General features: G+C 36.0%; 1 protein-coding gene across 2 annotated transcripts in view; it reads right to left on the bottom strand.

Moving 5' to 3' along the window:
• PIBF1 (progesterone immunomodulatory binding factor 1) overlaps positions 1-27,312 on the bottom strand; it is a 202,674-nt gene that overhangs the window by 53,795 nt on the left and 121,567 nt on the right. For both annotated transcript variants that reach the window (XM_046028181.1, XM_046028182.1), the window contains exon 14: positions 16,187-16,289. In XM_046028181.1, coding sequence (XP_045884137.1) covers positions 16,187-16,289 — 103 coding nt within the window. The remainder of the gene's footprint in view (positions 1-16,186; positions 16,290-27,312) is intronic.

The raw sequence follows: 27,312 nt of genomic DNA, 5'->3' as shown, positions 1-27,312 counted from the left end.
TTCTCAGACTCTTACTCATATATATATATGTAAAATAAATAATTTGCAGGATCAGAGTTACAGACTAGAATTATGCAAATCTGTAGTGGTACTAATCCCAAACAATGGGAGAAACCATAGTAAATTTGTTCAGGATTGTTCAGTGGAACAGAAAAGAGGCACGACAAAAAAATGGGAAAATAATAACATTTGCTTCAGCAGCACACTGTGTTAATTCAAAATGATAAAGAGGTAGGATTAACATTCTCTTATATATGGTAGACACAACTGGGAAGCATTATAGGTTTTCCCATGGTAGTCATACCAGAGGACTGGTATGACTTCTCTTTTCAATCTCTATGCTGATTTCTCAAGAAGGCATCTATAAGGAGAAGAAAACATGTTACCTATTTGTCCAGCTGAGTGTTTTCACACTGTGGGTTGCAAGCAGTATTAAAAAAAAAATGCTACATGTCATAACTAAGAGAATATGCTATATGTCATAAGCATATTCATTCCTGTGAAAATTACTTCAAACACACACACACACATATATCTATACACACACAAATACACACACATGTATATACTCAGTTACTACGTAAGGTGTATTTCTTACTGTAGGTAGTGGTAAACAAACAAACAAACAAACATAAAAGCTATTTATCCAGGTGACAGTTAACATTTTTAATTATAAGGGACAATATTTACATTCAAAGCAGTCCATATTCAAATCAGTCTCAGATCAATTTTGTGGCAAGTTTTCTGTGGGGTTTATCACCTGCTGAAAATTTCAGATCTGAAGGGTGGGGTGTCCTTTATTACAGTTTTCGATATGTGAACTATGCCAACAGCACATCCATCAAAAACTTAAGAGCAGACTGAGCAGAATTTGCATCTGAGTCATTTTTTTTTCCCTTTGATTCTTCCCTGATAAACATGCCAATCTAATGGAAGCCCACTCAAACAAAAGAGCTTCCTTTAGGCCTCAGGAAGCCTGGGAAGCTGGTAAACTCAGGAACTCACACTCTTAAGAGCCAGTTAGCCCCAGCAACATTCCTATAGTTTCATAAAGTTGTATGACTGGTATTAAGTAAGCACTCAAAATTGCTAGCCATGATTAATGTCATTTATTCATACAATAATTTTGATTTTAATGAAATATTTACTCAAAAATTTTGAGACCATGTTATCATTGCTATTAAATAATGTTTATCTTCATTATCTTATTGTATATTATTATTGCTTACCTTTTGCTTTTCAGTATAAATTCAACAAATTAGTTGAATTTTATCAGTAATTCATGTTCTTTAATTTAAATATAATAATTCTGGTTAATCGGAAGTTTTTATTCATCTTAAGATATCCAGGTTTCCACACTTTTCCTAAAATGCTTAGTTTGTATGCAATTAAACATACTTTTACACTTGAAAAGAGCAGGTGATTACTCTCCAGAATTGTAGTTTGACTATGGAGTTTCTTTTTGGAAAAATCACTTAAATTGTCATTATAAAATCTTACTATATGTGTTAAAATTCATTTGGGTAGTTCACTCTCAATATTTCCACATAAGCAAAATAAGCATCATTTATTCCAATTCTGAAACTACTCTTTCTTTAACATGCTAAGTTTGTTAATAAAAATACTTATCAATACTATTGCCATTAGCAGAAAAATAAATGAAATGTAGGACCAAAAAACCTATCTGCATTTACTGAGTGATTAGTTTCTGCTAGTTGGTACAGTAAGTGCTTTTCTTAGATTATCTCTAATTCCTGAGGCAAATATGTATATAATACTATTACTCCCACTTCACAGGTTGAAAAATTGAGGCCTACAGAGGGTAAAGAACTTGCCTAAAAAATCATACAAGCCAGTCTGCCTAACTTGAAAATCCAGTTTCAGATCCCAATGGTTAATGAATACAGTAACATATGATTAAGTGCTACACACATGTAAAGTATTCTTCCCTTTATTATCTCCTTTTACTACTCAACTTTGTTCTTAGTGTTTTCCTTTACACTAGAATAAAATCAAATAAAAGAAATAACTCAAGTATTTCTGGGAAAGGCTGATGGATCCTACTGATTCCATGTAACTAGAATTTTTTTTTTTCATGGTGGTGGCAAGTGCAGCTAATACGTTCTCTGAGCTGGTTCCACATGTGACATAAAACATATGACTGAGTCTCTGACACTTAGAAAGAAACTAAAGCTTTCTTTCTAATTCGCGGGTCTGATTTCCTCCTCAGCCTCTGCTCGTCTTAGTTGTGACTTCCAATTTGCTTCAGGTTCATTCTAGTATCCCCCACTCCTCATATACTTTGACCTATCACAAACAGAAGTTATTCCTTCAACTAACATCTATTTACCGTGTACTAGAAACAGGCACTGTGCTAAGCAGTGAAGATAAAAAAGACCAATAAAAAAGAATTCTTGTTCCTAAGACACATCTAGATAGCTATGTCAACAAACGTCTCTATTTATCTAAATATATCTTGGTATATATGGTATCATGGGGATACAGAAGTCATTTTTTTGCTTGGGGTTCATAAAAGGCTTAATAGAGTAAATGACACTTGATATTAAAAAGACAAGTACCAGGGCACCTGGGTGGCTCAGTGGGTTAAGCCTCTGCCTTCGGCTCAGGTCATGATCTCAGGGTCCTGGGATCGAGCCCTGCATCAGGCTCTCTGCTCTGCAAGGAGCCTGCTTCCCCCTCTCTCTCTGCCTGCCTCTCTGCTTACTTGTGATTTCCATCTGTCAAATAAATAAAATCTTAAAAAAAAAAAAAAAAAGACAAGTACCTCTGATGCAAACATGGGCACACTGGGCAAAAAGATCGGAGTGTGCAGAAGCACAGAGGCATGAAATAGTACAGAGTGCTTGGAGAATTCAAGTAATGCACAAGAAGTTACGTATGTGAGAGAGAAGCACAAGTAGTTTATACATGGCCGTGTGTGTGTGTGTGTGAGTGTGAGTGCACACACGGTGCATAATGTAAGATGGAACTGGATATGTAGGCAGTAGAACGGTAATAGAAGGTCTTAAATATTATTCTTAGCGAAAAGAGGTAAGTCTAACTGTGGGAGAAATAAAAACAGATCTGTATTTAGAAAGATTATTTTGGGGCGCCTGGGTGGCTCAGTGGGTTAAGCCGTTGCCTTCGGCTCAGGTCATGGACTCAGGGTCCTGGGATCGAGTCCCGCATTGGGCTCTCTGCTCAGCAGGGAGCCTGCTTCCCTCTCTCTCTCTCTCTCTCTCTCTCTGCCTGCCTCTCTGCCTACTTGTGATCTCTCTCTGCCAAATAAATAAATAAATAAAATCTTTAAAAAAAAAATAGAAAGATTATTTTGGCAACGAGGTGGAGGATCATAGAGATGATGCCAATCAGCTGGTTTCTAATTTACTTCACATGATAGATAAGAGGTTGTACCAAGTCAGTACCACGAAAGCAGGAGACCAAGGAGAGATGCTCAGAAGGTGGTATGAAGACAGTAGGGAGCACCTGGTACTTGCCGAACACTCCTTTTGCACTCTTTGAATTCTGATGATAGACATGCTTACTGCTTACCACGTAAATCTCGGACTTACTCAAGAAAGGCTACCATGAGAAGCTACTACTGTAGCTGGTAGTTGATGCTATGGGACAAGATGAAGTAAGACACAGTAAGAGAACAGTGTCAAGATAGATGTATGGGGCATGTCCACATTGATGGAACAATCAGAAACAAGTCAACAATGGAGACTGAGAATAGGAGGGGTAACAAAGTGTGGAGCAGGAGCAAAAGACACACTACTTGGTGTAGGAGGGGTTGCAAGTGAGGGCCTGGGGAGAGGGGAGGTGGAAGATGAGGATGAGAAGTAGGTTAGGATCAAACTGGCCTTCTCTGCCATGCTAAAGAATATGGGCATTGTCTGGTAGGCAGCAGACCTTTTAAAATGAAATCATGATCCACATTATGGAGGACAGTTTGGGCTAGAAGAAAGAATTGAGATGGACTGATAAACTTTCTTGCCGAATTTCAAAAATTTTAGGCAGCATAGTACCTATGTGTTTATGTTTTAAGCCTGGTATTTTTAATGGTGAAATAAAAGCACTGCTCTTTATTAAAAGAATTTAAGCATCAACAAACTTTTAGGAAAACACTTTGGAAGGCAAAGGGACCCCGTAAATCATACCATTTTTCATCTTTTCTGTGAAAATGGATGCATCTTATAATCGCTTTTGATCAAGTTTGCACACGTAAATTTGATCTTAGCTGTTTCTATTTTGATTTCAATTGGGTTCTGAGTATGGCTAATCTGTCATAAGTTGAGTTTAATTGCCATTTAAAATGTCTCCAAAAAGACTCCAATGGGATTTGGCACATTCAGCACAGTTTGTGTTAGAAGGATAGAAACTGAGTTAAGTAATAAATGATAAAAATCATTGCCTAAGGTCTAAAAGAATGTGTGCTTAAAACTAAAAAAATTAAAGTGATAATAAAGCGCTGTAGCAAAGTTTAATTGGAAGCATTCCTATTCTTCTACTCCTTGGTGGCACATCAAATAGTGGATTTTTTCCCCACATCAATGAAGGCTTAGAAATATGGAAGGAAAGACTGGCTTTGAAGTTGAAAAAGATTTAGTTCTTTCAGGGTTGTGGCTGGTAAGTGAGTCTCTATTTAAATTACTGAGATGAAAAAATAAAATAAATACAATAAAATAAAAAAAATACTGAGATGGAGTTGTAGGTATTGTGGGTTACAGACTCCTTCCCAGAGACTGGATACACTGAGAGTGCTGACAGAACACTCCCGGCAGTTGTTCAGGTCAGATAAGTCAAAGGACAAAGGCACACGTTTTACTCATCTAGATACTTCTACTATGACTGCAGAAATCACGTATCCCAATATCACTGTATACGGGAGAACATACTGGCAAGTATTTCAAAGACTCCATCAGGCAGAAAGTCCCGCCCCATCTTTTCTCCTTGCCTGCGCATACATTAGACACCCTTCCTGTTTGCTTTCTCAGGCCTAAAACTTCCAAATGCATGTTATGTTTTCAGAGGCTTCTGAATTTTTCCCATAGCAAATCCTTTCTCTGCTATTCTGGAACACTTCCATATTCTTTTAAATACCCGCTCTTGATAATGAAAGGGAAGGAAGGCGATGAGGAAGAAAGGGAGGGGCGAAGGGAATAGCACATGCACTACTAAACTACAGAGAGGGAACACACACTGAAAGGATCTCTTTCTTCCATCTAGAACTTCAGTGCCCCCTCCACAATGATGATCACCAACAGTGATGATTTCTTGTGTTTTATTATTCCAACCATCTCTACGCATACATCAAAGCATACATATAGATCTATGTATGGGTATCCATGTATATATATGTCTGTATTTCCTTGGCAATAAAATTATGGGTACAATAAATATTGCTGGAATGTAATCTCTGTTTATAGATATATTTTAAAAAGTACAATTTTGCCATTTATTTCCATCTTTAAAAATCTACCTAAGTTTGGTGGAGTGGCTAGGTCAATGATTTATCTAATGAATCAACATTTACTTTATACATACTATGAGTCAGATACTGTGTTGATCACCAAATCTATGCCTTTAAAAAGAAATCTCATGTGAGTTGGAATCAACTCAAGCAACTCAAAAAGGCATAAGGCAAAAATTAGTCATTCTGTTCTTCTCTATTCCCAATCTCAGAGGTAAGCAGTTTGATGTTAGATAAATATGGATGGTCCTGGGGGCTCATTTTCTATTTACTAGAACAAGCTCATAGAGATTATAACCTCCAAAGGCTCCTGCTCGCATTTTGACTTAGGCAACCAGATGTTCCTAAACCTTCTCTTTCAATGTGTACAATGTTTTGGCGTGGAGTCCCTCTATCAGATCCCTTCCCATGGCACATCCAGAGTGCCTATGCCAGGCCTAAGCACACCTTTCTGAGGAAAAAGAACTTGGGGTTGGTATATATTCTGTTAATTCTTTGCCTGTAAGTTTACTCCAGTCAAATGTGTTTATACTCATATGGCAAATACTAATGGTATTTGTGTGCCCTTGGCATGACAGTTGCATACTATGTAAACTTTTTTCTCTATGCTTAGAAACACAACCCCACCTCTATAAAGACAGACAGATACACACACACACACACACACACACATGCACACTCAAGGCCAAAATAGAGAAATACAAGACAAATTATCCTGCAATTTTCCTTTTTAGAAAAAATCTATCAACATAGTATGGATGTCTTTTAAGGTTAGTACACAAAATTCTACTTTATTCTACCCATGTATCTTATAGTCTCTCTCAACTCCAGCAATCTAAAGTTTTGTAACAAATTACCTGGACTCTGCTAAATCCCTCCTAGCTAGAGAATTTCACGTAACTAAAACCTCGCCACATGGTCACTTGAGATTGTGCATATCCCATTTTCTAGATAAGTTTTCTAAAATTAAGTTATAACATAAATCTCTAAAGGCTTATACTAGAAGACAAGACTGTAGTGAACAAGGCTGTCCACATTAAAAGGGCAAAAGCATGCCTTTTTGTTCATCAGTGGTTGAAGACCGTAAGTCTGATAAATATTTACTGAATGGTTAGAAAGAGAAAGATTCAAGATAGCTAAGGCAAAGCAATTCCGGTGGTAACATGGTATGCTTCATGATGTAGCCTGGATTTTCTACCCCACATCAACACTCCTTCCCCTCTTTTTCTTTTTAAAAATTGAGATATAATTGACATAAAATATTATATAAAGTTTAGGTATACAATGTGATGTTTTGAAACTTGTATAGACTTTGAAATAATCATCACAGTAAGTCTAGTTATCCATCTCTCACCATAAAAGGTTAAAAAAAATTTTTTTTAAAAAGATTTTATTTATTTATTTGACAGAGAGAGAGAGAGAGAGAGAGAGATATCAGAGAGAGAGTAGGCAGAGAAGCAGCCACAGTGAGGGGGGAAGCAGGCTCCCAGCTGAGCAGAGAGCCGGATGCGGGGCTCGATCCTAGGACCCTGGGATCATGACCTGAGCCGAAGGCAGAGGTTTAACCCACTGAGCCACCAGGTGCCCAAAAGGTTAAAAATTGTTTTCTTTTGTGATGAGAATTTTCAAGATTCATTATCCTGGCAACCTTCAGATATGCACAGCAATACCACAGACTATAGTTACCATGCTTCACACCACATCCCCATGACTTATTCATTTTGTAACTAGAAGTCTGTAACCCTGATCTCCTTCACCCATTTCACCCACCCCCAACCTCCCTTCTGCTGCCAACTAACATTCTTTTCCATACGATGTTTTGTTTTGTTCATTTGTTTTGTTTTTTTTTTAGATTCCACATATAAGTGAGATCAAATGGTATTTGTCTTTCTCTGCTTGATTTATTTCAAGTAGCACAATACCCTCTAGCTCCAACCATGTTGTTGCAAATGGCAAGATTTCGTTCTTTCTTATGGTGGAGTCATATTCCATTGTATACATATCACATCTTCTTTATCCATTCATCCACTGATCAACACTTAGGTTGTTTCTATATCTTGGCTATTATAAATAATGCTGCAAGGAATATTGCAGCATTTTTGAATTAGTGTTTTCATTTTCTTTGACTAAATATCTGGAAAAACTGCTGAATCACATGGTAGTTCCATTTTTAATACTCTGAATTAACTCCATACTGTTTTCCATAGCGGCTGTACCAATTACCAACAGTGAATGAGGGTTTCCTTTTTTCCACACCTTGCCAATACTTGTTATTTCTTGTCTTTTGATTCTAGCCATTCTGACAGGTGTGAAGTGATATCTCATTGTGGTTTTGATTTGCATTTCCCTGATGATTAGTGATGTTGAGCATCTTTTCATGTGCCTGTAGGCTAGCTGTAAGTCTTCTTTGGAAAAATATCTATTCAGATCCTCTGCCCATTTAAAAAAAAAATTTTTTTTTTTTTTTTTTTTTGTATTGTAGCTATAGGAATTCTCTATATATTTTGGCTTTCAGCCTCTTATGGATATACGATTTCCAAATACTTTTCCTCCTTCATTAGGTTGCACTTCTATTTTGTTGATGGTTTCCTTTGCTGTGCAGAAGCTTTTAGTTTGTAGTCCCACTTGTTTTCTTATGCTTTTGGAGTCAGATCCAAAAAAACATCGCCAAGACTGGTGTCAAGGAGCTTACTGCCTATGTTTGAATACTCCATGCTTAACCCATTGGTGATTTCTTGAGAATTAGGTGGTATATACACACATACAAAAAAGAAAGTCAATAATTTTACTCTTTTATATTGAGCCAACTAAACACACTACAGTCTGAAGACACTGTACATCAAACAAGGAAGAACAGTTAACCCTGAGGCCCAGGAAACAAACAAAGTGAGCCCAACCCTATAAGTGCCCTAGTTGACTGTATGGAAAGAGTTTTCAGGCAGTAGTTCAGGAAGGGGGAATTGTGGCCCAGTCTGCCAAGCTCCCTGAGTTAAGGATCTGTAGAAGTAGAAACCAAACAGAAACTATAGTTGTTATGGCAGAAGAAAAGAGCTGTACACAGACAAAACTCTCAGAATTCCCCCTTTAGTATGCACCTGGGCACTGAACAGTGCATGTGTGTAAAGAAATTACCAGAGACAGAGATAGAACCACTGAAAAGATTAGAAAGAACGATCTCTGAAGATCACATGGGCCAGGAATTTACCTATTGCCACCAGCCAAAGTAGAAAACTTAATAATTCATAGGACAGGGGGTAGATTATTAAAAAGGCTTTGGTTTTAGTAGGGGAGGGAAAAAGTGACCTTAGGATGAACCCTTCTTTACTTATAAAAGCTAAAAGCAAGACTTGAAAGGACCAAAACTTTCCCCAGAAACTTAACCATGTCTGAGAAGAAAGCTAACAAAAACTTAAAGTAATTCAAAAATATTTAGGGGGTGCCTGGGTGGCTCAGTCGGTTAAAGCCTCTGCCTTCGGCTCAGGTCATGATCCCGGAGTCCTGGGATCTAGCCCCGCATTGGGCTCTCTGCTCAGCAGGGAGCCTGCTTCCCATCCCCCCTCTCTCTGCCTGCCCCTCTGCCTATTTGTGTTCTCTGTCAAATAAATAAAATCTTAAAAAAAAATTTAGCAGTAAGGTAAAATTCATAACTGGCATCTAGTAAAAAATTAGTAAGCATGCAAAAACACAGGAAAATATACATAAGGAGATAGATCAATTTAACTGAAACCAATTAGAAAGTAAAACAATAATACAATTAGTAGTCAAGAATGTTAAAATAGCTATTGAAACTGTATTTCAAATGCTCAAGAAAATAAAGTCTGAAAAGGTTAGGTAAACCTGGAAGATAGAAAAGAGACCCAAACTGAACTAGAAATGATAACTATAGTATCTGAGATGTAAACCATATTAGACTGGATTATAGGCAGATAATACACTGGAGAAGAAAAGATTAGTGGGCTTGAAGACTTAGTAAGAGAAATTATTCAAAAGCCATGGCAGAGGGGACCTGGGTGACTCAGTGGGTTAAGCCTCTGCCTTCTGCTCAGGTCATGATCCCAGGGTCTTGGGATCGAACCCCGCATCGGGCTCTCTGCTCAGCAGGGAGCCTGCTTTCCTTCCTCTCTCTGCCTGCCTCTCTGCCTACTTGTGATCTCTGTCTGTCAAATAAATAAAAAAATCTTAAAAAAAAAAAAAAAAAGCCACGGCAGAAAAAGATTAAAAACAATGAAGAGAAGAATGTTCTGTTGTAGGGCAACTTCAAACAGTAAAATACATGTCTAATGGTGTCTCCAAAGGAAAAAGAGGTAGGACAGAAACATATACAAAGACATAAAGGCTGAATCCAGATCTGATGATCTTACGTATGTAAGAGACTTGACAAAACCAAAGAACAGGAAACATGAAGAAAACCACAAGCCACATTACAAATTGCTTAAAACTAGTAAAAAAAAAAAAATCTTAAAAGCTCCTAGAGAAATAAGACACATTACCTAGAGAGACACAAAGGTAAAGATGACAGCATATTTCTTGGCAGAAACAATGCAAACTAGAAGAGAGTGGAGCAACATCTTTCAAGTACTGAAAAAGAGAGAGAGGAAAAAAAGAGTCAGCCTTTACTTTTCTGCCCTGGGAAAATTCTCTTTGTAAAACAAATGTGAACTCAGCAATTCCACTCTTAGGTGCTCACTCCATAGAACTGAAAGAGGTAGTTAAACATAATGCTTGTACTTGAATATTCACAGCAGCACTATTCACAAAAGGTGGAAAGAATCCAAACACCCATCAATGGATGAACAGATAAACAACACATGATGCATCTATACTATGGAATATTATTTGGTCTTAAAAAGGAATTAAGTACTGACAGGTGGTAAAACAGGAAAATCTTGAAAACATTATGCTAAGTGAAAGCAGCCAGATATAAAAGGTCACATACTGCATGATTCCATTTTTTATGAAGTGTGCTGAAAAGGCAAATTCACAGAGACAGAAAGCACAGAGTGATTGCCAGGGATTGGGTGGGGGAGAGTGGGGAATGACAGCTTAACGGGCAGAGTTTCCTTCTGGGTAATGAAAATGTTCTGTAACTAGATAGTGGTGATAGTAGTACAATATTTTAAATACACCAAAAACCACTGAGCTGTACAATTGTGAATTTTATGTTATGTAAATTTTACTGTCATAGAAGAGTGAACCCTTAAGTGTATACTTCCAGTTTCTTTGGCCTATCAGAAATATATTTCAAATTCTTAAATTTAAAACATATCTTAAATTCGGTTAAGAATTATAAGAAATGTCAAAAATGTAAAATGTAAAAAATAAATGTAAAATGTAAAAAAAAAAAAAGAGAGATGAAATAACTTTTTGCAACATATAGAAGCAGAAAGACGTCATCACCTGCAGACCTGTTCTGTAGGCACTGTTAAAAGAAATGCATCAACCAGAAACTGTAAGATACCAGATGGAGATTTAGACCTACACAAAGGAGTTAAGAACACCAGGCACGGTAACTATTTAGCTAAGTATAGTATCTTTTCCTCATATTATTTTATCTATTTAAAAAATTGTCTATTGCTGGGGTGCCTGGGTGACTCAGTCTGTTAAGCGTCCGACTCTCAATTTCAGGTCAAGTCATGATCTCAGGGTCATAAGACTGAGCCCCTGGAGGGTCTTCATGCTCAGCAGGGAGCTTGCTTAAGATGCTCTTTTAAAAAATTTCTTTAAAAATAAAACATTTACAATTTTCCATCTTGATCCATAGATTTAATGCAATCCAAATAAAAAATCACAGCAGCTTTTTAAAATTTTTTGTGGAAATGATTACAGAATTCACACAGAAATGCAAAGGACACAAAATAGCCAAATTTGAAAATAAATAGGGTTGGAGGACCACTGGTATCTAATTTCAAGACATTGTAAAGTTTCAGTAATCAAGATAGTATAGTATTGGCATAAAGATAAACAAATTAGATAACTGGAAACAGAGTCCAGAAACAGATTCACACATTTATGACTGATTCTCAACGGGATCTTTTTAATAAATGGTGCATGAATGATTTGATTTTAATATGCAAATAAATGAATTTCAATCTATACCTTGCACACAATATACAAATTAACTAAAAATGGATTATAGACTTGAAACTATGAAACATCAAGACAAAACCCCTGTGACTTTGGGTCAGGCAAAGATATTTTAGATACAATACTAACAATGAAACCCATAAAAGAACGAACTGATTGATATACTGGATTTGATAAAAACTGCTCTTCAAACACTGCTAAGAGATGGGAAAACAAGCCAAAGAGTGGGAGAAAATATTTATTTGCAAATCACATATCTGATAAGGGACTTGTATCTAGAATATATAAATAATATTCAAAACTCAATAATAGGAAAACAATGTGATAAAATGGGAAAAAATTTGAAGACGCTTCCAGCAATAAGAAGAGTGGAGGGCAAAGAAGCACATGAAAAGATGCTAAATATCACTAGTCATTAGGGAAATGCAAATTAAAACCACAATGAGAGACCACTATATACCCAGTAGACTGGCTAAAATTAAAAACACTGACTATATCAAGTCTCTTTTTAAAAAATTTTATTTATTTGACAGAGAGAAATCACAAGTAGGCAGAGAGGCAGGCAGAGAGAGAGGGGGAAGCAGGCTCCCTGTTGATCAGAGAGCCTGATGCGGGGCTGGATTCCAGGACCCTGAGATCATGACCTGAGCCAAGGCAGAGGCTTTAACCCACTGAGCCACCCAGGCGCCCCTATCTCAAATCTTTTGCAAGGTGGTAGAAGCACTAGAACTTTCATACACTGCTAGCAGAAATGTAAAATGGCACAAACGTTCAGAAAACAGTCTGGCGTTTCCAAAATGTTAAGTAGACACCTAACCATATGGATGTGATCCACCTGGTCTACTCCCAGGTATTTACCCCAAAGAAACAAACAGCACCTGTTCATAAAAGGACTGTACATGGATATTCAGATCAGCTTTACTTGTAATAGGCAAAAACGGAAAGGTACCCAAATGTCCATCAACAGGTGAATGAACAACAGTGGTATTTCCATAAATGGATTGTTCCTCAGCAATGGGAAGGAAAGAACTATGGATGAATCTTGAAATAATTATGCAGAGTGAAAGAAGTCAGATGAAAAAGAGAGCATATATATATATGTGTGTGTGTGTGTGTATGTGTATATACATTTGGTAATGGTTTCATAGGTATACACATGTGTCAAAAATTATTATATTAGACACTTTAAGTATGTGCAGGTTACTGTATGTCAATTATAGTTCAATAAAGCTACTACAAAAGGAATATTTCTTTTGAATTTTTTTGCATTCTTATTTTGGCACTTCATTTATGTTTAATTTTGGATATATTCTCAATTACATATAAAACTCCATGGTTATAGCTTTAGTTATTTGTTTCATCTGTGTATTATATTCTTAAAACTCCAAGCTCGTTTATTTTTAATTTTCTAAAGATTTTAACTAATTAATTAATTTAGAGAGCATGAATGGTGGGAGGTGCAGAGGGAGAAGGAGAGAGAATCTCAAGCAGACTCTGCCCTGAGCATATGGGGCTTGATTTCACCACCCTGAGATCATGACCTGAGTTGAAATCAAGAGTTGGACGACCCTTAACTGACTGAGCTTCCCCTCAAAACTCCAAGCTAGGTTAAATAAACTACTTAAAGACTATAGATCTTAAGGGGATTTCCTTCTCTCTCTCTCTTTTTTTTTTTTTTACCATGTATCATGAATAGTCAGTTGTTATAGAAGCATTCTAACTCTATCATCTTTCAGCTAATTAGTTTATATAATTAGTTTCAATTTAAGCAACATAACTTTCATGAGCAGAAAACAGATTTTTGAATCCATGGAATATTTCAAATTATAATAGTTTATTTTCAATCTTAAGGGAAAAGTTATATACTACTATAGCAATAAAAATTTTAATATAAGGTTACTGATTTTTTTCTCCCAATGTCTTATGAAAGATTTTCAAACATACACAAAAGTATAGAACTGAATAACAAACCTGTATGTAACCTTTACCCAGCTTCAAAGATGATCATTACTTTGAAATTCTTCTTTTATCTATGAGCCCTATCCCCCCACTTTTTATGGGGTATTTAAAAGCAAATTCTAGGCATTGCATCATTTCATATCACACATATTTCAGTATTTATTTATTTATTTTTTTAAAAAGATTTTATTTATCTATTTGAGAGACAGGGAGTGAGAGAGAGAGAGAGAGAGAGAGAGCGTGAGCAGGGAGAGGGGCAGAGGGAGAAGCAGGCTCTCTGCTGAGCACGGAGCCCAATGTGGGGCTCATCCCGGAACCCTAGGATCATGACCTGAGCTGAAGGCAGACCCTTAACCAACTAATCCACCCAGGCACCTCCATATTTCAGTTTTTAAATCTTTTTTTTTTTCCAGTATAAGCCAACAGCTTATTTTAAAATTGTTTCATAAAAACTCAAAAAGTTAATTATACTTCATTACAAGAACACTTAATTTAATTGCTTACATTTCACCTGCACAATTTATATGGGGCTGTGTACCGTTTAGAAACTCCTTTCAAAGGAAAAGAAATTCCTATTTCAATTAGCTGATGTGCTCAGGAAGGTGGTTTTTTTTTTTTTAAATAATATTATGACACACAGACACACACATCCAACACAAGTCTATATATAGTTAAGCTTTTTTTAGAAATATTTTTGATATGTCATTCTGAAGTTAAAAGAAACATGAGGGATCTATAAAATATTAGCAAACAGATATTTCTTTAACCTCTCATTTTTTCTCTAACTATTTATTTATCCTTCCATAGTGTGCTGGAGCTGGCTTATCACAGTTTATGATGCCTAACCGGTCAATTTTTAGGAATTTCGTGAGCTGGATGTTAAACACAACCATTATGAAAAATTATTTAAATGCGGTGGGTTGGGCCGCTGCCTTCAGCTCGGGTCATGATCCCAGGGTCCTGGGATCGAGCCCCACATCGGGCTCTCTGCTTGGCGGGGAGCCTGCTTCCTCCTCTCTCTCTGCCTGCCTGCTTGTGATCTCTATCTGTCAAATAAATAAATAAAATCTTTACAAAAAAAATGTTTAAAAAAAAAAAAAGGGAACAAATATTCAAACTCACTGATTCTTGGTTATTTTACTATTAGCTATGCTCTTGAGTTTATCCATGTCTATCATACCAGTGCAGCAGAAACTTTATGTAACGGCGTGTTACTGAGCATCTTTACTCTGTGTTTAGTACCATGATGTTGGCAGCTCAGAGTTAGTCACAGGGCCCATATTTATCCCACTGACACAAGCAAATGTGGCCAGTCAGGGCTGTCTCTCACACTCTGGCCTGGAGAGCTGGTAGTTAACATCCGCCAGCGCCACACTGCTTCCATCCTGAGTGTAACTACATGTCAGGCACTGGAGTGATAAATAATATCATGGGTCTTCGGGAATTTAAGCATAAAAATCCTCCTAATGTCTTAATATTAGAAGTACTTTAATAGAGGGCACTATAAAGATAAATATGAACAGGTTCTTCAGAACACAAAGAATACATGATATATATTAATAGTTTTTAATATACGTCTTTAAAAATCTCTTTCTTTATAAGATCCAAGTTTTAAAATGTTAACATAAAAAAGCTGTTATTCTGAAACTCAGGAAATAAAAGGAATCCTAATGAGTTGGCATCTTTGGTTTGAATTGTTTTGTTACTTGAATTTCAGAAGTACAGAAAAATGTAATTAGGTTAAATAAAAGGATTAAAACCACCATGTAAAAATATATACGTTTTTTAAATGATGTAATATAAGGCTGAGGGAACTAAGAAATATGAATCTGAATTTTAAAAGACAATTTGGGAACTATCATGTAGCATATAATGTGAGAGCTTGAGAACAGCAAGTTAAGTATGTTTAATAAAAAAGTAATTTTTCATCAAACAAGTCAAAAAGCAAACCTATATAAAACTGAGGTTTTAGGGGCACCTGGGTGGCTCAGTGGGTTAAAGCCTATGCCTTTGGCTCAGGTCATGATCCTACGGTCCTGGGATCGAGCCCCGCATCAGGCTCTCTGCTCTGCCTGCTTCTCTGCCTACTCGTGATCTCTGTCAAATAAATAAATAAAATCATTAAAACAAAACAAAACAAAAAACCTGGGGTTTTAAACTCATGGTTACCAGAGGGGAGGTGGGTGGGGGGAATGGGTGAAATAGGTGACGGGCATTAAGAGTACACCTAACATGATGAACGCTGAGTAACATACGGAATTGTTGAATTACTATATTGTACACCTGAAACTAACATAATACTGTATGTTAACAATGCTGGAATTAAAAAAAAATTAAAAATGAGGTTTTATTTAAAAACTTAAAATGCCACCTGAAATTGCCAAACTTGTTTTGCCAGTTGATATTCTCAGAAATCAAAGCTGTGCCTGTCTAGTCTGCATTTATATTTAGTCTGGGCATTTAATCTCTTTTTTTGATCTTAGTTTTGCCATACACTAAGAGCTGTTTTATAAGGCTTTAACATTAAGTTAGTTTCGTAAGTTGTAAAATCATTTTGTACTAGCAAACAGCTTATTTTAGAACTGCTCAGAAAATATACAAAGGAGTGACAAAGAACTAAAATGAACACTGTGATTCTTTATTTGAGTTTCTTTTGTTTAAGTTATTTACCTCTTGTGAAAGCTGTGTTACTTGCTCCTTTTGATGTTCCAGGTCTTTTAAAACCAATGAGTTTTGTTTTTCTAACTGAAGCACTCTTCTTGCCAAGTGGACACTAGGTGAGTGAAATAAGAGAATGAATGCTTAAAAAAGAGGAATGCTTTCTAAAATATTAATCATGTGTTTGTATGCCTTAAAACTGACTTACCGTTTCCTAGTAATACTTCAATATTTACAGAAAAAATATGGAGTCAAATATTTTCAGGTGTCAACAGTGGAAGACCAATATCCCAACAGCTCAGAATTTTGAAAGTAACATTAAAATCTCCTCAAAAATATAACTGTAATATATTGATTACTGCAGTAATGGTTTCGACCCTTGCTATAAAAGTAGAGTTACATTATTACTTGCTTGAAAAGACCACAAGATAGCAATTTACAGTTTTTCTCCATTTTTATAGAAATTTCCCATTTACAAAACAAATCAGGCAATTAGTTGAAACAATAATAAGCCTGCACTCAGAAAAGCTTCAATGTTTGCCTCAGACAACAAAATGTATTTTATAAGGCAGAAAACAACTGAATACATTTTCTGTTGAAAGTCGCGATGGAAAAGATGCATGAAGAGTGGGAAAGTCTATAGTAAAGTCAGATTCTGTACTAAAAGATCACACTTTGACCATCTAATGATGATCACAACTTGTATTGAGTGTAACCTCCAGTATTTAACATCACATTAAATGTGAAATGCCCCAATTCCACTTTAAAGACACAATAAAAAAAAAGACTCAGCTATAAAAATCATTCCTCCTATCTACTAGGGAAAGAAACATGGTATAATTCTTTAAAGCACTGCTAATAATGTTGGGAAGACATGATGTTCCAAAGACCTTCTTTGTGATTCCAAAAAACTAAAACTTTCCTATTTATCATATCTTCATGTTCGAAGGAGTTAATCTGTTACTGAATTGCAAAATCTGTGGAATCTGGGGAGACAAGATGTTATATAATGACATGGAGTAAAATATTTTCACTTTAAATAAAATTATTTGTTTATGGAACAGGAACAATTCCATTATATTTTTAATATTTCCTAACAGTGGATAAAGGAATGCAGATAAAACTCAGGAAGTAATGCTAAATATCACCCTACACATCCATTTCTAAGAACTTGTTATCCCAAATGAAAAAGAGGAGTTCTGTTAAAAGTTTATGTAGTGAATTGCTCAGCTGGTTTAGATATGCTCATATCTACGTTTCTACTGGCATAAGATTTTGCCTTAATAATCAGCTGAAGTTAGAGATGGAAAAGACAGTTTTTATTTTTTGACAATCACTTTTTGTAAAAAACAGCTTTAATGATACAGAATTTTATTGCCATGTCATTTATATAGCACAAAGTCCACCCATTTGAAGTGTCCAATTAAGTGATTTTTAGTATGTTTAGAATTATGCAACTAATACTCTAATTTTAGAATATTTTCATTCCACAAAATCTTTCCCCGTTAGCATTGTTCCTCATCTTTCTGCCCAGCTATAGGGCATCACTGATCTACTTTCTTCTATAGATTTTTAAGATATTTACAGTATGGCTACCCCATTTTCTGTCTCCCAATCTAAGATTAATGCTAAATTCTCTCAAATTTAACGCTACAATAAGATCACTACAAATAAGTTTTAATACTAATTTTATGTTATGTTTACAGTTTTAATCTGCTGGATTTATTATGTTTGTAAACATCAGTATTTTATTTCATTAACTCTTTTTTATAAAGTTAATATAAAATCCTTCGAGATATCTTCACTCATATTTTCATTTTCTTTCTCATCCTTCATATATGTTAGGAGTAAGTCTTTTCATCTTTCTCTCACAGAACTCAGCACGAGTGTCTTCTGTGTACACAGTAATTTCTCAGTAAATGTATGTTGAAGGTACAGACCATATCTGTGTAATGCTCAGTATGGAACAATGAACACAATAAAATGCTATTACACAGAAAACAGTTGCGAATGATATGAAAAGGAAGAAAAGGGGATGCTAGAAAATAATCAGATGCAAAGGTCACCCATTTCCAACATTTTGAGGAAGATACTGGCTTGAAGACAGCGTGTTTAATGAAAGTAAGTAGCTCATTTGATTTGGGTGCTTTTGTTTTGTTTGGCAATTGCATAATGCTCTTAGGCAGATATGGCGTGCTACCACTTATCAATGCCAAATATCACATGACATAAGCTAGTGAAATCAAGAAATTCTTGGTATGTTGGTGCTTATGCCCTAATACCAGGGCTACCTCCTTCTAAGAATTGCTCTGATTTTAGTTGAGGATTCTAAGAAAGGAAGATCAACTCTAAACAGAAGGAAGTTATCTTATAATGCTTTGAAATGCTCATAATCTGTTTTATGGTGTTCTAATTACTAGTATTTAGGAGCATTTTATTGAGAAGAACTGTCTAGGAACTGATGCTGACAAAAATGACTGACTTTTACTATGAATGTTGATCTTATTTATGATACATAATGCTTATAATATAGAAGACATGGCCATACAATCAGTCTTCAATTGATGCACTTTTATTTCTAAAGTCACTGTAAAGACAGCAGAACATATCTCTTCATAGACATTTCAGAAATAGTATTAAGATTCTCGGGTTGCCCTAAATGACCCAATCAGCCCATGGATTATAGATGTTATAGAAAAAAAGGGGAAAAAGAAAGAAAAATTAAAAATATTGTGAAATCTAGAACACACAGGAAAAACAGGACATATAATTTTTCATCGTCATCATATTGCAATTAAATGAAAATGATTATATTAGCATTTTTTTCTTCATCATAAATATCAGTGACTACTAGAAAAGCAGGATGAATTAGAGGAAACATTATTTATTAATTCATTCAACAAGACATCCAAGAACATTTTCTTTTAACAGAATTTATAAAAAGCCCGTAATCTATATAAGGCACTGGGAACACACAGTTTCTACCTGGAGGATCTAAAAGTCTGCGGAAGAAGACGAGCAAGTAGATTATTGCGCGGTGTGCTGAATACTAAGGAGCACACGGAAGGATGAAAACTGAAACTGATGAACCTGATGAGGAAGCAGAGAAAGAGAATTCTGGGTAGAGGGAACAGCATGATGTGCAGGGGTGTGGTATGGTCTGATAAAGCACATGGTGCTGATGAAAAGCCTTAAAGGTTAAGCTGAGTTTGGATTTTATCCGTAAATTGGTTAGGCATGACATGATCAGATTTGCACTTGGGAGAGTTCTCCATCAACACTGTGAAGAAGGAAGAAGACTTTAGCCAATTATAAAGTTAAGAGCACAGTCTACACTGGTGGTCTGAAAAAGCAATTATGAGCAAAATAATCCATTGAAGTGTGGGAAATTTTACTGACATTATTTTAATATTAAAAGTCTTTAAAATTTTATTATTATTGTTTTAAGATTTTATTCATTTGGCAGAGACAGGGGGTAGAAATAGAGAGAGAGCACAAGCAGGGGAGAAGTGGCAGAAGCAGGCTCTCCACCAAGCAGGGAACCCAAGGTAGGGCTTGATCCTAGAACCCTGGGATTATGCCCTAAACCAAACGCAGACACTTAACTAGTCGACTGAGCCCCCAGGAATCGCAAGTGTCTTTAAAATGTTAATTTTCTATGTAGGTTTTCTATTTTAATGCATATAATATGTTATTCATATGATAGTACATATATGTAATTGATAAATACATGTACATGTATTGGTAGGTGAATGCTCATTTTCTTTTTCTCAATAGGGAGTCATATTAAAAAGTCTGGAGACCAGGGCGACTGGGTGGCTCAGTAGGTTAAAGTCTCTGTCTTCAGCTCGGGTCATGATCCTGGGGTCCTGGGATAGAGCCTCAAGTTGGGCTCTGTGCTCAGCAGGGAGCCTGCTTCCACCTCTCTCTCTCTCTGCCTGCCTCTCTGCCTGCTTGTGATCTCTGCCTGTCAAATAAATTAAAAAAAAAAAGATAAAATCTTAAAAAAAAAAAAAAGTCTAGAGACCATTGGTCTAGGACAGTTTTTTCCAATAGAAACATAATGCAAGCTACACATATAATTTAAAAATTTTTAGGAGCCACATTAAAAATATTACAAAACACATACCTCACATGATATCAAAAATTAATTCTAAATGGATCAAAGACCTAAATGTAAAAGCTAAAATATTAACTCTTAGAAGGAAACACAGGAGTAAATCTTCCTGACCTTGGAATTTGGCAAAGGATTCTTAGATATGGCACCAAAGCACAAGCCACAGAAGAAAAATTAGATAAACTGCACTGCATCAAAATTAAACAGTTTTGTGCCTCAAAAGACACCATCAAGAAAGTGAAAAGACAACACATGAAACAGAAGAGAACATTCCGAAATATGTATCTGGTAAGGGACTTGTATTTAGAAAACATAAAGTATTCTTTAAAAAAAAAAAAAAAGATTTTATTTATTTATTTATTTATTGGAGAGACAGCGAGAGTGAGAGAGCACAAGTGAGGTTGAGGGGGAGCGGCAGAAGTAGAGGGAGAAGAGGCTCCTTACTGAATAGGGAGCCTGATGCCAGACTTGATCCCAGGACACTGGGATAGTGATGTGAGCTGAAGGCACAAGCTTAACCAACTGAGCCACCCAGGTGCCCCTTAAGAACTCTTACAACTCAGTTATAAAAACAGTCCAATTACAGCATTCACAATAGTGCCTTATGCTACAGAAAATTCTAAGTGATTACATAAATGTATCTTTGCACTCCTTGTACTTCCATGTCCTCTGAAAGCATAATGATAGGGTCAGACACATATGTATTACAGATTTTCAGATATTCCTCTTGAAAGGTCAGTACAAATTTAAATTCTCATGAACTAGAATGAAAGTCCTCCAAGGACCAGGATTTTTATTTATTTTCTTCTTGAATGTAGTCAAAGTACATTGAGTAATACCCGGTACAAAAGAGGTGTTCAGTAATAAACCACTGAAAGACTGAACTTTATATAAGACCTCCTGTTTTTGGGTGCCTGGGTGCCTCAGTGGGTTAAGCCTCTACCTTCGGTTCAGGTCATGATCTCAGGGTCTTGGAATCAAGTCCCACATCAGGCTCTGTGCTCAGCAGGGAGCCTGCTTCCCCCTCTCTCTCTGCCTGCCTCTCTGCCTACTTGTGATCTCTCTCTCTCTGTCAAATAAATAAATAAAGTCTTAAAAAAAAAAAAGACCTCCTGTTTCTTCATACCCTAGCTCACCATGGGCATAATCAATCTTTAAAAGTTTTGCTAATAACCTTTTTTAAACAAGAGAATCTTACTTTAAATTTTTTCATTTGTGAGGTTAAACATATTTTCATATGTCTATCAGACATTTGTATTTTTTTTTTTTTTTGGATTTTATTTATTTATTTGACAGACAGAGATTACAAGTAGGCAGAGAGGCAGGCAGAGAGAGAGAGGAGGAAGCAGGCTCCCTGCTGAGTAGAGAGCCTGATGTGGAGCTCCATCCCAGAACCCTGGGATCATGACCTGAGCCAAAGGCAGAGGCTTTAACCCACTGAGCCACCCAGGCGCCCCCGACATTTGTATTTTTTAAAAAGATTTTATTTATTTATTTGACAGACAAAGATCACAAGTAGGCAGAGAGGCAGGCAGAGGGAGGGGGGAAGCAGGCTCCCCACTGAGCAGAGAGCCTGATGTGGGGCTTGATCCCAGGACCCTGAGATCATGAACTGAGCTGAAGGCAGAGGCTTAACCCACCGAGCCACCCAGGTGCCCCACATCTGTATTTCTTATTTAATGCAGTGATGTTTATTTTCTTTCCTTATCCACTTCAAATCATACCTACATGGTTAATTCTACTCTGTCTAAATTATTTAAAAATATCAAGGCCTTCTGTAATCTCAACTGAACCAACCTTATTTTCCACTAGTCTATTCTACTTAATGTCCCATAAAGATGCTTTGTATATTCCTTCCACTATACCTCTGTTGGTCACCCAGTCTGAAGAAGACAGGTTACTTCCTTGCTTGACAGATTCAACTTCTTTTTTTTTTTTTGAAGTAGGCTCCACCAATGTGGGGCTCAAACTCAAGACCCAAGACCTGAGCTGAGATCAAGAACCGGATGCCTAACTGAGACACTCAGGCAACCCAGACCCAACTTTTTCTCAAAGTCTCCCTTCAAGTTCCACTTCTTTCATTTCTGACCATTCCAGTCTTCACTGATCTCTATTCCTCTGACTGATACAGTCTGGCATACAATATGGCACTAAATTATGTACTTTTTGATCTTTTTTGATATTCTTTCACATGTGTTAATCGTTTCTTTAACAAGAGATGGAACTTACATGGAGACCTGATATTACCCCCTGTGGTGTATGCTAAACAGAGTAGACACTTAATAAATCCTTCTTGATTGATTTTGTTTTAAGTGAATTTTGTTCCTATAAATACACTGATAGAAACCATATTCTTAGTTCTCAGAGTTTCAATATTAAAGCGTGACAATGCTCAGGATCTAAGTACTGAACTTGTAATAAAAATGTGCATGAAGTTAGTAAAGGAAGGCAAATACCACAGATACCCATTCATCTCCTCTTCTGAATCTTTAAATGTGGCATATTGTGGTGCATGAGTGGGTGTCATAAGTGGATTCTGTGTAGAAATCTGGGGTGTTAGAAGTGGGAAGAAAGAAATTCACTTTAACTGAAATCCAAAGCAAGACAAATGAAGAATTTCTCATCTATGGCGCTGAGTTTCTAACTCTTTAAGCACAATGCACATAGAATGAAAACAAGTCCTTCCCAAGTTCTCTATAAAGAGCAACTATGACTATAGTCAGGAAAAATGACTCCTGCTAAAGGTTATTATTATTTTTTTTTTGGTACAGAGTGTACTGAACTCAAGAAAGCCCTGCTTTTACTGGCTATGTGTTGGACATTAAGGTAGGTATAACAATATTTCTTTGTAATTACATTCATTGCCATGTGATTTTTACCTGCACCAAGATTAAGTTCAACATCAACTAGAAACTACTACTACAGGAGTACAGTTCTGTATCTAAATATTAAATGAAAATTTCACCTGTTAGCTGGTAAAATTTTCCCATCAGAGTTATCTCTTAGTTCCCTCAACAATTTCTTGACTCCAGATAAAAGTTATTCTCTTAGATCTGTCGATGGGAGTAGCACTGCTGATTCTTACATATAACTTCATAATAGTATAGCCCTGCCAATGTGGACATGAGAGATTTTCATCTCTATCGGAGATGTCAAAGCAGAATGGAGGACTGATGCTCTGTCCCAATTCCTTCAATCTTGGGTATGATTTTCTAAGTATTATCAAAACTTCATATAAGTAAATATTTACTTAGTGACTTGCTAATTAGTTACCTGTTTGAAATGATATTTGGCCTTTTGATCTTTATCAATTTCAGCAGTTCAGAGGTCCATCTCTACTAGTATGGCATAAAAAAATAAATTGTTCAAAAAAAGGGCACTAGTGCCAGAATGATTCTAGCTTCAGAGCTCTTCAGGTTGGTGGTGCCTGTACTGCCTGCTCTGTTGGTAATTCTTGAGAACCAAATAATGGTCTCATGCTGATGACCTATAGTCATATGAAACTTGCCCTAGTTTCTTCTATAGGTTTCAACTTTCGAGTTGACCACGAATAGAACATCAGTAACTTTTCAAAGGACTATTCCTAAAAATACAACTTTCCCCAAGGATAAAAATGATACCTTATCTACATGAGAATAACAAGAGAAAAGCAAATTTTCATTATGCACCAAAGTTTACTAGAGGAAAAACAAGTTTCCTCTGCTTTAATTTTTTCCTTTATTATAAAGCTCAATCTACTGTGAGACTTTAAACTCTTTATAAAACTAGACGGAAACTAAAACGAAAGGTCTATAGTATGCAGTAAATCTCGCAGTTCGAAAGATTTAAGAACCTTGAGAAAAGGCTACCCATTCAGATCTGCCAAAGCAAACAGAGAAGCACACACTGAGACCACGTTACTGCCTGGGTGTTACCCATTTAAGTTGCAGGTTAAAGAGCATAACCAAAATATGTAACCAGAAAATCTTGTTTGCTATTTTCAAAACAATCATGACCGAAACAAAAACATTACTTCAGATTTTCAAGTTTCGTCAAGTCAAGAAGAGCCCATTTCATTTTAATTTACTTTCATTATGTAAGACCTTTTCACCTACTGCAACTCTGTCCCAGAAAGAGTTTGATGTGATATTTCCTTATTGTTGATTATCTCCACTGAAACTTCAAAATATGAATAAGCTGATTTGAGAATTATAATGTGTTTAAGAGACATTTTGAGGAGTTACTTTTCAAAGCACAAAAATTAACTTTGCTACTTTTTAATAGGAAATTGGCATCACAATATGTCTTAATACTAATAGCAAAGAAAGTGTATCTCAAAACTGGTTTCACGTCCAAGGCAGTGTCTTGACTAATTAAGAAGTCTCACTGAAATTCTCAAACAAAACTGTTTTAAGTGAAAACTTAAACTGGGACTAAAGTTTTTGGAACACTAGCTTTTCCTCTAAAATCAACTGTGTAATGTACTCTAAGAAATATTAATCAGTCTAACAAACGAGCCTTTACTGAATGACCTGCTACATGCCAGGCGCTGTGTGATGAGCTCTGCATTCATGTTCTCACTTTCATTTCATAACATACCTTGAGTAGCAACAGGCAACCTGTGAAAATTTTCAGTGACTATCTGATTTATTAACATGAAACTCGAAAACCAAAGGTCTAAAAATTAAATTTTTGGATAACCATTAAAAATTATGGGGTGCCTGGGTGGCTCAGTTGTTGAGCATCTGCCTTCGGCTCAGGTCATGATCCCAGGGTCCTGGGATCGAGTCCTACATTGGGCTCTTTGCTCAGCGGGGAGGCTGCTTCTCCCTCTCCCACTTTACCCTACTTGTGTTCCCTCTCTGTGTCTTTCTCTGTCAAATAAATAAATAAATAGAATCTTAAAAAAAAAAATCTTTTTGAAGACTATTCAATGACATAAGAAAATGTTCAAGATGGAATTGTAAGATAAAAAATTAAACTTCCACATTACATACAATAATACCCTAACTATGCAAGAAAATACATGTAACTATATAAATTCTTAATGGTTATCTTTGGATGGTAGGATTACCAGCCATTTTCTAAAGTAAACATATTATTTTTATAATCAGAAATTTACTCCAATTAAGTGTTACTCTAATGTACCTAGATCTGATTGTTGAATGTGTAAGATTTTATATCAAACACAGCATGAATGGAATATATAGTGTAGCAGTTGAAAATAAGTTCCTTTGAAATTTTAATATATTTTGGTATAGACTAACGCATAATAAGTTTATTATGCAAACATTTCATTTGCGGTTGATTGAGTTGTTTTATAATGTACCTTCAGTTTCCATTGCTTTAATTTTAAATGTGAAGAATTCAATACAGATTCTCTTAAAAGCTACATTGCTTTCATCTTAAATAAGTTAAACTTAAACAGAGCATGAAGCCATTGACTTCTTTGCAAATATCTACTAAAAAATGAAATACAGACTTTGTAAACTTTGGAAATGTGTCAGACTCTGAAAGAGGGACCTCTTTGCCATTGCTCAATTTCATGCATACAGCAGGCACTCAATAAAAGATGATGGATGAATGGATGAAGGAATGCATAAATGTCCTCTTTGGATATGTAGACTTACTTTCCCTTCACTTAGTTTAGATGACCTGAGAAGCACTTCCTCAAAATAACCCTCTGGTTCACCATGAGACGAATGCCTGGCACCAGCTGGTAGGAGATATTAATAGTATGCCCATTAGGCACTTGTTCAAGGCACATAGATAGCTCAGTGATAAAATCTTTAGAAATATTTGGATAGTTAAGATTATTCAGAATATGAATCAGTTGTGGTTCCTTAAATCTTCACTCTAAAATTATTAAGAAATCAACATCTGTTTTTGGAAATTCTTAAAAAAAAGTAAGGTAACAGCAATAATTACTTTCAATTTTAGAGGAACTCAGCATTTAGGGCTAAAGAAAAAAGCTTGCAACAGCAAAATTCTTTTTCCCCCCTGTGACAAAGATTCTTTTGAAGGATTCATATTGCTAAAAAAAGAAGAGAATAGACCTTTCCCTTCAAATTTCAATTTTTAGTATTTACCAATCATTTACCATTGACAAAGAAGTTTTACCCACAAAAGTACTTTCTATTCCTCCCTAAGTAATATAATGCTCCCAAGCAGTGATATGATAATTACAAAATAGCCGAGGTCACCCTTAGTGACCTGTGAAGAAAGTGGGCAGAGAATGGGAATGGGACAGGGCTATAACTGATTTTTCAAATAATACCTAATTTAGAAATACGTGCATCTTCACCAGACAGAATTAACCATTCCAGCTACAAAATGACACTTGACAGTCATTCATCCTTGATCTAAAATTTTTCCAAATATTTTCTTTAACCAGTAAGGGAAATAAAGTATCCATTTGTTTTGTTATGAAATGGCCTATATCTTACATCATGGCCTTAAAGACATTTTATTCTCTGAGCCATCACTTCAAAGTTTCTATGAAAGTATTAGAGTTCAGATGAATTGTACTTCTTACTTGATGTGTAATGTCTCTAAATGTTTCAATCAACTCATACAAAAAATAAAAGGCAGCATTGAATCCTCACTCAGAGGAAGAGACAATTCTACCAGGTATCTCACGTCACGCTACAAAGAGAAAGAGAATAAACATGAGTAAGATATAGTTGCTGACCTTGAGAAACCTTCCATCTGGCTGGGGAAACGACACGGGAAACGAGAGTTAATGAGATAAGAGAGATGCTCTATTGTGTGGTATGGAGAAAATAGATGTTTATAGGCATAAATATATAATGCCCTCATTTTGGGTAGAGAAGCAAAGGAGGCTGGAGAGGTGGGACCACGTGGAGAAGCCTGGAGGTCTGGCAGAAATATTTAGGTTTGATAAAGTAGCAAACAGGGCAGTGAGATGTTTTTGCACAGAAGGATGAACTAAAGTGGAGAAAGGAATTAGGTAAAAAAAAAAAAATCAGCTAGAAAACTGATTAAAGTAGATACAATTTTTCTCTTAGTGTACTCATGTAGT

The sequence above is a fragment of the Meles meles genome, chromosome 14, assembly GCF_922984935.1.
Source record: "Meles meles chromosome 14, mMelMel3.1 paternal haplotype, whole genome shotgun sequence".
NCBI classification, from domain to species: domain Eukaryota; kingdom Metazoa; phylum Chordata; class Mammalia; order Carnivora; family Mustelidae; genus Meles; species Meles meles.
The sequence above is the reverse complement of the archived record's forward strand: the minus strand, read 5'-3'. Positions and strand labels throughout refer to the sequence as shown.